Source organism: Plectropomus leopardus, chromosome 14, assembly GCF_008729295.1.
Source record: "Plectropomus leopardus isolate mb chromosome 14, YSFRI_Pleo_2.0, whole genome shotgun sequence".
NCBI classification, from domain to species: Eukaryota; Metazoa; Chordata; class Actinopteri; order Perciformes; family Serranidae; genus Plectropomus; species Plectropomus leopardus.
Window position 1 is genome coordinate 18,200,941 of NC_056476.1, and position 9,957 is coordinate 18,210,897.

The following is a 9,957-nucleotide window of genomic DNA, read 5'->3' on the forward strand; positions in this document are numbered from 1 at the left end:
GTTTTGACAGAATTAAATACATTTACACTGTAAATTCATGCAGAGAAGGCACAAACTGGTGTATAGAAATTCATCTGAATGCAGAAAATGAAGTGTTTGATACTCAATATTTTCTGGCGGAGGACCCCCAAACCCCCCGTTCACATAATAATATTAATACTACTACTACTAGCATATTAATAATAAATAATTAATAAACTTTATTTGTAAAGTGCTTTTCTAAACCAAAGTTACAAAGTGCTTCACAAAACCAAACAATGCATTACGAGAGCTTAAGGGTGCTCTCCCCCGCGAGAAAAACTTATTTATAACATACAGTATATATATATATATATATTTATATATATATATATATACATTTTTCTGCATATAATAATAATAATAATAACAATAATTAAAATAATTAACATTTAAAAACCTTTTGCTTTTTTAAACAAATGATTAGAGGTTAAATAAATAGTATGAAAGCTTTATATATGGGGCACCCAGTGACTCAGTTGGTAGAGCAGGTGCCCCATGTGCGGAGGCCTTGTCCTCGCTGCAACAGCTGTGGGTTTGATTCCAGTCTCAGCCCTTTGCTGCATGTCTTCCCCTCTCTCTCCCCCTTTCACACTTCAGCTTTCCAGGTGATGGTAAGGGTGATGTTGGTTAATGTTATTTTTCTGCCTCCCTCATGTGCAGCACGTAATGGGGGTGGACAATACACTGAAAACGCCGTCATTCATGACTGCATGGTTATTAATATTTCACAACTGAGAAAATATGGGAAAAAATATAACTAAAAAGTTCTTGTCAGAACATTTAGTTCTAAGTTATTGCTTATAAAATAATCAAATCAACGTGTAAGAACGATTAAGAAAGTTCCTACTGGTTTTTGATAATCCAGTAAAAAATGAGGGACACTACATTCAACTCTGGAGTCTGACAGGCCCTCAGGGAGAGCTGAAAATAAAACCTGGTTTCATCAACACTTCTGTAACAATTACATCAATCCCCTAATGCCACAATTTAATGGAAACACAGGGGACCATCCTGCAGCGCTTTCTAATCCTGGATCCGCAGTGAGTCTGTTATGAAATGACGGCGTCTCGGGACAGATTTAGTTGAGCGACCACACACACCAGCTGTCTAAATGACATCTCTGAAGTGTCACCTTGTAACGTTTGCGTGCTCTGAAATTTCTAAACCATCTACTAATCATGTTTTTATCCAAAAATGAATCACAAAAATAGATAATCTTCTCTTTATTGTGGAATATAAATTTCAGGAACAAATGTCATCAGACCTTACAGTAAAGGTACAGTACAGCAAACATGAGGGGCTTTCAACAGGTTTACATTTGTAAACCTGTTTGCTTTACATTGTATACAGCATTAGCAGCCAAATCTGTGACATCTTTGGGAGCATGCACACGAGTGAGTGTGGTAGAAGCATCGATTTTAAAAACAGGATGAAACATAAATCCAAAGTATGTCCAACACACGAGGACATTCAAAAACAAACACGCTGACCTCCACATACATAGACCTGTGCACAAAACACATTTAGATGAAATTTTACAACTGCTCCCTGCCTCCGAAACAGTAAATTAAAGGGTGGAGAGGCGAGGCAAATGTAAATATTTAATCTATATTACATAATAAGAGCTTTATGTGATAAGGGATGGCTTTTAATTGTGTCATAAAAAGCACACTCTGGAAAAACTGCTTGCTTCAGTACATTCAATTCTTAAATCTTTTACCGACACACCACGATGACAGCAGACAGCTCTGTGTACAGAATTTGCATAACATAATTATTCTGTCACATGATCAAATTTAACACAGATTAAAAAAATAATAATAATAAGTTACGATACAAAGCAGAGAGATAAATACACGCAACAACAACCAAGCAACATAATCAGAAAATGTGTCCGCATACAAACAAACAACGAAAAACTCAATTTCTTTAGAGCACTGCTGATTAAGCACCTGGCCGGGTGAAATATATGTTCTGTGCAGGTGTTCCCTGATCACTGCTACCATAGAAATGTTACGGCTGGAGATAATATACGTTTTATGACGGGCACTTGACCAAATAGCACAGTGCATACACAGGAACATGGCACATATGCAAGGCTTCTTCAAATAGCTATCTGCAAGACACTGGAGCAAATGTTGCAATCAAAACTATCTGATCATAAAGTGTGGCAACACAAGCTGATAAAGTGATAAAAAATAGATATGCTAATATTTACCCTTTTATATTATAACTTCATCTTTTTTTTTCCAAGTATGGAATCAAAAATAGTTCATAAGAGTAGTATTTTTCCTGTAAATTTTACATTCATAAACTGGCATCTCAGGCACTATAATAAACTCTGTAGTAAAGAGTTTTATTTCGCCATAGTGAGTAGGAGTTATCAAACTTCAGGAGGTAAGTGCCTTCACCTGGAAAATCGTGGCTCCCACCCTGGACGGATAAGTGACTGTCCTGGCGGTACACGGGTAGGATTTCAGCCAAGTTTGAGTTGGTTTGAGTTTTGGAGCCCTTCTCCACGTCTCCGTTACTGACGGGCCCTGCAACAGGAATCACATAAAGCACAAAGTCAACATTTTTACACATTTACAGACGTCTCTTTCCCGATTTAAGTAAACGGGGATGAAAGTCTATCTGGGCCAGTGGGCATCACTTGACCAACCCGGATGGTGTAATTCCACTTTTGGCCACTATGTAAAATCTGCATCAGAGCCTGACGCACTTCCTGAGGGGTTGGTAAAGCCGCGTTCAACACGGTTCAATGTGATGATGTTCTGTTGTCTCATTTAGCCACAACTGCCTCTTTAAAGACACATAAAGGCTTCATAGTTTGTAAATGCAGTATTTTCAGACAGATTTTATGTCGCAGAACAAAACATGAAAGTCTCTTGAGCTTGTGTTGACCAAAGACCTTAAATCACGCTTCTAACCAAAAACCCATAGAGACCAGTCTCAAACTGTTTTCTGGATTTTAGGACTCATCACTGGGTTTCTCTATTTAAAGTGCTTATAATTCTGAACTGAAACTGCTAACTGACCTTCCAGCTCCTCCTCCTCCTCTTCGTCATCACTTGACTCGCTGATGTGCACAGTGATGGACCGGCTTGTGACGGGAGTCCAGTCAAAATATATGCCGAAGCCAATGTCATAACCGTCTGTGGCAAACTCCCAGCACACTTTCTTGGCCTCGGGGACAGTGGGCACGTGAACCGTCATGATGTCGCCTCTGTACACTGTCACCATGCTGTCGTCCTCCGTTCGAAGTTTCGCCTTGAGCTCCTTCAGAGCAGCAGATGTCCATGTTGTTGGGGGTTTCAGGGGCGGCATCTGGGCTGCCATCAGGAGGAAAAAATGGCAATATGTCGATAAAGAGCAAAACAGCTGAAATCTATTTATCAAGCCGTAAAGACACTATAGATTTACGTATTTAGAGCTTCTGTGAACAGCTTTATGAAACTTGTGAATCCAATCATGATGGCATACTCTGCAGGTCCTCACCTTTCATCTCAGCGGAGGGCTGACAGCTCGCAGCGCTGTTGTTCTCCTCACCTCCTTCCCCCAGGGCCGGCTCTGCTGGGGCCTCGTCGTTACCCTCAAAATGCAAACACACAAATATGTAATTATAGCCAAGAAATGACATTATATTACATACACTTTATTAACACTCGCTGACAGCACCTCTGACACACTTCACCTTCTGAAACTTGAATCAACATCACTTTTTTTGAGCTGCAATCAGACACCTTTTAAAACTATTTCATACTTTTATCCCTAAGCAAATGGTTTGATTCTTTTAAAAAGATGGCAAAAATGCAAGGAGTAATTTGGCAAAAACAAAAAAAAAAAGTCCCACAAATTGCAAGTAACTAGTAGATTTGGGAAATTATTTTTAAAAACACTAGGGAAGAATGTACAGGGAGCTATATTTATTATTATCATTGTAATAATACATTTTAAAGTATTTTTCAAAATTATTACAATTTTAAGCTGTTTTAGATAATTTCCTTATTGTTGTTTTTCATGTTTTTATTTTATTTTATTTACTTATTTAGCTAATTTTCAGCTAATCTACGTGTACTCTTTACTAATTTCTTTGCTAATTGCCTTGTAGTCATGTTTTTTTCAAAAGAAAGATTAAATATCAAATACCTCACAATGTTGCCCTGAATCCTCCTTGGTCTGATCCATATCGGCCCGCTTTGAAGACTGGACACAGCTCTGTGAAAGGTTTGTATTCTGGAGTCTGATGAGCAGACAGGACAGCAGCAAAAGAGACATCACAATATTTCAGCAGAGATTAAATTAGGATGCAAGAAGAAGAACTGGCAATGCATTTCCTTACAGCAGCTGTATAAGCAGCACTTTCTGCAGCAACAGGCTACCTGTCCAGCGGTCTGTCGTCGCACTGGTTGGATGTTATTCCGGGAAAAGACGAGAAGGAGAGGGAGGACAGCCGCGACTGGAGCTCTGATGTGGCCTCTAATCTCTCCATGGCTGTAAAGACAAGACAAACACCTCTGTCTGCGTGGCTGGAGACACGAAAGCCCTCCCCTTCAAGGCACGGGGAGGGAGGGAGAGATGACAGCACTGGAGCTAACCTCCTGCTGCCTGGAAAAACTAACTAAAAAAAACTGCTTTTTGACACTTAGAGACCATGTTAACCTCAGTGCAAACTGGCGAATCAACAGCCAAAGCCACAAAAGCGAAATGTGTAACGTTATATATGTTTGAGCCTTTACCACTTTGCTTCATCCTCAAAAACTGTCATTAGCACGCCACTGAAGTTCGCTTCCGAATCGTAGTTTCCGATTCAGCAGTTAGGTGGGAAGTTAAAGGAAATCTAATTTCCATCGTTTATTGATATATCCGGGATTTTTGCATCTCTTACTCTTGTGAAAGCAGGTTAGACATTCACGGGAAAGCCCCGAGGCTGTCTGAAAACCAGTTTCACATGACTGTAATCTTTTCTCTTTATGTGAAAACGCAAAAGTGGAAGATTTCCCTGCTTTTTTCCACACTAATCACATTAGACCAGGTCCAGATCAAAACCCACTATACCTGGACAGGTCAAATCTGGACTAGATTACCCCAGAGAACATCAATATTATTGGAACACTGTTTCAAATTTGTGGAACCTTTATTCTATTTGTGAAAATGAAAAAAAAAAGATTTCCATGCTTTGTTATTCATTTGTTATCCAAATAAGACTAGATCAAAAAACGCTCCATTAAAACAGGTCAAACCCTGACTAGATTATCTTAGAGAGACCAAAAATTATTCAGAAACTCAGTTTCAGAGTTATGAAACCTTTACTCCATTTGTGAACATGCAAAAAAAAAAAAGATTTAACTGTGCTTTAAAAAAAAAAGAAAAAAGAAAAAGAAAAAACAAACAAACAAACAAAAAAACTATACCCAGACAGGTCAAATCTGGACTAGATTGTCCCAGAAAGACTAAATATTATTAAGAACACAGTTTTAGATTTGTTAAACCCTCATTTTATTTGTGAAAATGAAAATGCAAAAAGGAAAGATTTCACTGCTTTCCTTCTCAAAAGTAGACCACATTAGAACAGGTCCATATATATATAATTACACCTAGACAGGTCAAAGTCAAATCTGGATTAAAAATATTCCGAAAAGGCAAAGTATTATTTAAAACACAGTTTCAAATTTCACACAGCCTTACATATCTACCATGCTGTCTCAACAATAAGAGGCGCAAAAAGTAAAGCGCTGAGTTACTCAATCAAAAGCGAACTTCAGCGTCGCGTCATTAGCTGGGAGGCTAACAGGTTAGCTCATGTTAGCTGATGATACCTAGCCCGAAGAGAAAGTGCAGCTGAAGAAGCTGCGGGAACACCCGAAAAAATGATCTTACCACGATGTAACGTTGATAATCTGATGACTCGAGACGAATTTTCTTTGGTCTAACTCAGGCCATCAGGAAATGCGCCTCCATATCACTGCAATCATATGACGGATGTCTCCACGGAGCTGCTGCTGCCTGACAGGAAAAAACAGACCCGAATTTTGACACTTCCGTGTTTTCTCGAGCGTTGACGAAAATCAACGAGTCTTCAGCTCGAGCTACAATAACTTAAAAAAAAAAAAAACATTATTCCCGAGTTTACCGGTTATTTATATATATTTCATGAATGTGCTGTATTTTTATATCACGTATTCATTTGGCTGTTTTATATTGTATCTGTAAATCTCTTTTAAATTGAAACAGGCCTATTTATTAATAGGTTATTTCATTTGCAATTTTTAATTAGATTTATGATTATTAAATTATAATGTCTATTTTAACTGTTCAGTTAGCTGTTGATAATTTAATGCTGTATTACAATTTCTGTGACACTTACAGTCATATGTTGCTGCATTTTGAACACTGGAAAATATATTGTTTTACTACATTTCTTCGACATTTCAGGATTACAATAACCACCACAATGTCCAGAAAATATATAAATTGGTCACCTTAATAAATCATGCCTGAATAGTGCTAAATACCAAACAGATGATGTATGGAAAACAAAAGTATTAAAAACACAATATCTGCAGATATCACAAAGCATAATGCTGGGGCCTATTTATTAAAATGCTGTTTATATTACAGAATCATTTTCAAAACAAAACGTGCAACATAGAGGAATTACAGTCTGTGGTGGATATTTTTAAAAAATATCCAGTTAAGTTTTAAAATAGAGAGTAACCGTCCAGTTTTGCTGGTGTCTCCAGCAGTGATTTGTACGCTGCAGAGATGCTCTCTTGCAGAGGTTTGGTGTTTGACAGAAAGCACAGCAGTGGTGTCTCCTTGGTCTGGGCATCAGTGAGAGAAATCCAGGGAAAAGGCCTTTGTGGGAGGAAAAAAAATATACGTGACTGGCAAAAATAGGTTAGACATGGCAGAAATATATCTGTATTTGGGTAATACAGTGTTGCACTCACTCCTCTGAAAGAAGGCAAGAGGCATATGATGCACTGATGAAACTGTGAGCATTTAAGTCCACAGTGTGCGGCCTGTTTTCTTTAAGGATGCTGTTAATAAGAGAGAGAGCATCACTGGATCCCATACTGGTGGAGGTGCAGATATTTAGCAGGCTGTACAACACTGCACACACCCAGTTTCGACCCAGAGAAATGCCACCTAAATACAGGAATTACAAGTCAGCTCAGTCAGGAATACAACTTTATTAATGAAAATGTCAAGTGAATTTCAATTGCTTTCTCATCCATCATATATAACATGAGAATTTCAAATGCAAGACAGAAATTGAAGTCTGCAACACTGAAACATGACATACCGCTCATTGCAAGAGGACTTGATGCCTCAATCAGCAAAGGATTCGTCAAAGCTGCAGTCAGGTGAGTGCAGGACAGCCACGAATCTGCCCGGTCACAAGCTACAAAGTCATACTGTGGTTTAAGAATGAAGTCGTGTCCAAGAAGCTGTGCCAATCTGAAATTAAACATCAAAAGAGTGAATTTAGTGACTGAATATTAATAATGCTGTATGCGTGTGAGTGTGTGAGTACCTGGTGATGGGTACACCAGAGGTGAAGCTGTACACAAGGCAACGCTTTGGCAGGTGAGAGTGGAGATCGGCGCAGACCTTTGGGAGGTGAGAGGGCAGACAGCAGAGGAACAGGACGTCTGCCCATGCTGCCAGTCTGCGATTGTCAAAGAAACATTCAAATCCTGTCTGGAGGAATTTAGCTGAAACACGGAAGCAACACGGGAAACATAAGGACAAGACTTTGAGTATATAAGTGCCATTTTCAGTATTCAAAAAATAAGCTCATGGTGCATTTTATTAAATCAATTAAATCAACTCATGTTTTATATTTAACTTCTTGAGAGAGGGTAGTTATACACACTTCAAGTAGGTGCAAGGCTTTCAAAAAAAGTGTGCATGAGGAAAAATGTAATGCCTGCACAGTTATTCCATGCCACACAACTTTAATGAATCTTTGTCAGGTCAAAATAATCATTTTGGTCATTTTGACCTGACAAAGATCCAAGAAGGTTAAAAATGTAAATTTGCTATTAATTTTTTATATTTATGATATTGTCAACTCTTACTTTTTGTTTCATTGGGATTATTATCATCTGACAACACAGGCCTTTTCACTTCTGATTTCATAATTAATTTGATAATCCACACACTAGCTGATTTAGTGAGTTTCCCTGCATCACAACAACTTTAATTGGGACTTCAAAGTGTCTTGTTTTTTCAGTGTACCTGCAGATTCTGGTCTTCTACTGGAGATCTTAATATGTGATGGTTTGATGCCTGACTTCTCTGCGAGGGAGAGGAGCAACTGTTTCCCCAGGTGACCCATCCCGAGTATCCCAACGCAGAGGTCACTGTCTCCTCCTGATGCCCCCGAGTCTCTGTTTTCAGTGTGACTTTTGATGAAACATCTAAATATAAACATGCATCAATCAGAATGACTTCATCAGGACAAATACAGTATTGGGAAGGTAACTTTTGAAATGCAGTCAGTTACAGATCATTAGCTACCCTGTAAAATGTAATAATGTAACTTTATTTGTAATGTTATCCAAGTAATGTAACTTATTACATTTGATTGCTTTTGATTACATCTCTAACAAATGTTTTTAAAGTGGGAAACAAAGCTAAAAAAAACCCTGAATAGGTTACGCCAAAAAGCATTACTCTACTATGAAAAGATGCGAAGCAACAGACTAAATGTTATATTCTACATATAGGCTTTTACCCAAAAATAATATATCTGGACTAAGCCCCTAATGACCAACCATTTCAAATAAAAACTGTGATTTTATTACATAGTTTTTCTCAGTAACTATAAGGGACTTTTGTTATTTATGAGAGGGGAGGGGGTGGTGCAAAAAGGGGGAGGCACTTCAAATATTTTTTTTAGGCACTGGGGAGGGAGTTATGGTTTTTTAATACGCTTAGTAGAGGGACATTCAACTTTAAATAGTTGTATTTTTAGCATATATTTCAATCCCCAGATGCCAACACAAACAAGGCATGTGATCCCTATAAATCTCCAAAATTAGGACATTAATCATAGTCAGAAACTGTGAAGTATGGTTATTTATGGTGGAGGGACAGTCACTCATTTCTCCCAGTCACTCATGGAGGCTCAAGACATGAAAAACAGAAACAAAGTCCTTTCCAAGCCACCCTGCTACTCTCATAAATAGAGTAAAGCCCCTAACATTTCACAATAAGCTTACATTTATTTTGTAATGAATTAACTAAGTTGGGCTTAACTAGTTATGCCTAACAATGACAATAACGTACGCTTAAAGTTATTCTAAAAGTCTTCCTGTGTGTCACAAACACTTTATTTAGCCTTCACAGCCAGATGAATTACCTCAGTGAGTGGACCAATTTACACAGGAATACTGCGTGCGCGCACCCGCAAAACGTCAATCCAGCTGAGCGTGCACGAAGGTAAAGTAACTCTTTTTCATCCTCAGTTAGTCCAGACTCAAAAGAAAAACCGCTCAGATCAGCAGAGACGTCCGCCATCGCCCCAAAGTCTCGACAGAGGTAAAATTAGCCAAAAATCAACAATGACAAGCTTAAAAACATTGTAAAAGTTTGCCTCCTCCTCCTGTTTCCATGGTAAAAGGACAACTTCCGATTCAACGGCTGTCATTTTTCAAAATAAAATTCTTTGCGGCATAAACAGCAAAAGTTAAAATGCTGTGATTTAAAAAACAATTATTTAATATATTAAACAAAATCAAAATTACAAAATACATCCTTGCCAATCTGAAAAAGTTTTTTTAAAAATATCTAGTGTCCGATTTTAGGTTGTGGATAAACCTGTACTACTATTAATCATATAAAAAACACATACTAAAAAAACAAGATGTAATGAATGAATGCCTTTATGAATATATAGTGATATAATATATCACTATTTTTATG

At 37.9% G+C, this 9,957-nt stretch overlaps 2 protein-coding genes across 2 annotated transcripts; both read right to left on the reverse strand.

The window, feature by feature from the left end:
- Positions 1–1,229: 1,229 nt before the first annotated feature.
- tmed8 (transmembrane p24 trafficking protein 8) lies at positions 1,230–6,038 on the reverse strand. Its single transcript, XM_042500849.1, has 6 exons — positions 5,902–6,038; positions 4,404–4,515; positions 4,171–4,264; positions 3,520–3,613; positions 3,060–3,353; positions 1,230–2,561 (listed from the first exon to the last, which is right to left on the reverse strand). Exons 2-6 carry the CDS (start codon positions 4,511–4,513, stop codon positions 2,344–2,346), a joined length of 810 nt encoding a protein of 269 aa, XP_042356783.1. The 5' UTR covers positions 4,514–4,515; positions 5,902–6,038; the 3' UTR covers positions 1,230–2,343.
- Positions 6,039–6,722: 684 nt separating this feature from the next.
- On the reverse strand, positions 6,723–9,552 carry noxred1 (NADP-dependent oxidoreductase domain containing 1). The gene is made up of 6 exons (XM_042500781.1): positions 9,395–9,552; positions 8,269–8,450; positions 7,562–7,742; positions 7,331–7,485; positions 6,975–7,173; positions 6,723–6,879 (listed from the first exon to the last, which is right to left on the reverse strand). The coding sequence occupies exons 1-6, from the start codon at positions 9,550–9,552 to the stop codon at positions 6,723–6,725; spliced, it is 1,032 nt and encodes a 343-aa protein (XP_042356715.1).
- Positions 9,553–9,957: the final 405 nt, after the last annotated feature.

What these genes read in the sequence shown, in the direction of transcription:
- noxred1 (XM_042500781.1), bottom strand. Translation starts at nt 9,552, where the DNA reads ATGGCGGACGTCTCTGCTGATCTGAGCGGTTTTTCTTTTGAGTCTGGA. An exon ending in AAATTGGTCCACTCACTGAG is followed by an intron (nt 8,451 to 9,394) that starts GTAATTCATCTG and finishes GTTTATATTTAG; the next exon opens with ATGTTTCATCAAAAGTCACA. An exon ending in TCTTGCCTTCTTTCAGAGGA is followed by an intron (nt 6,880 to 6,974) that starts GTGAGTGCAACA and finishes CCTCCCACAAAG; the next exon opens with GCCTTTTCCCTGGATTTCTC.
- tmed8 (XM_042500849.1), bottom strand. Translation starts at nt 4,513, where the DNA reads ATGGAGAGATTAGAGGCCACATCAGAGCTCCAGTCGCGGCTGTCCTCC. An exon ending in GACGACAGACCGCTGGACAG is followed by an intron (nt 4,265 to 4,403) that starts GTAGCCTGTTGC and finishes TCTGCTCATCAG; the next exon opens with ACTCCAGAATACAAACCTTT. An exon ending in GGAGGAGGAGGAGCTGGAAG is followed by an intron (nt 2,562 to 3,059) that starts GTCAGTTAGCAG and finishes TTCCTGTTGCAG; the next exon opens with GGCCCGTCAGTAACGGAGAC.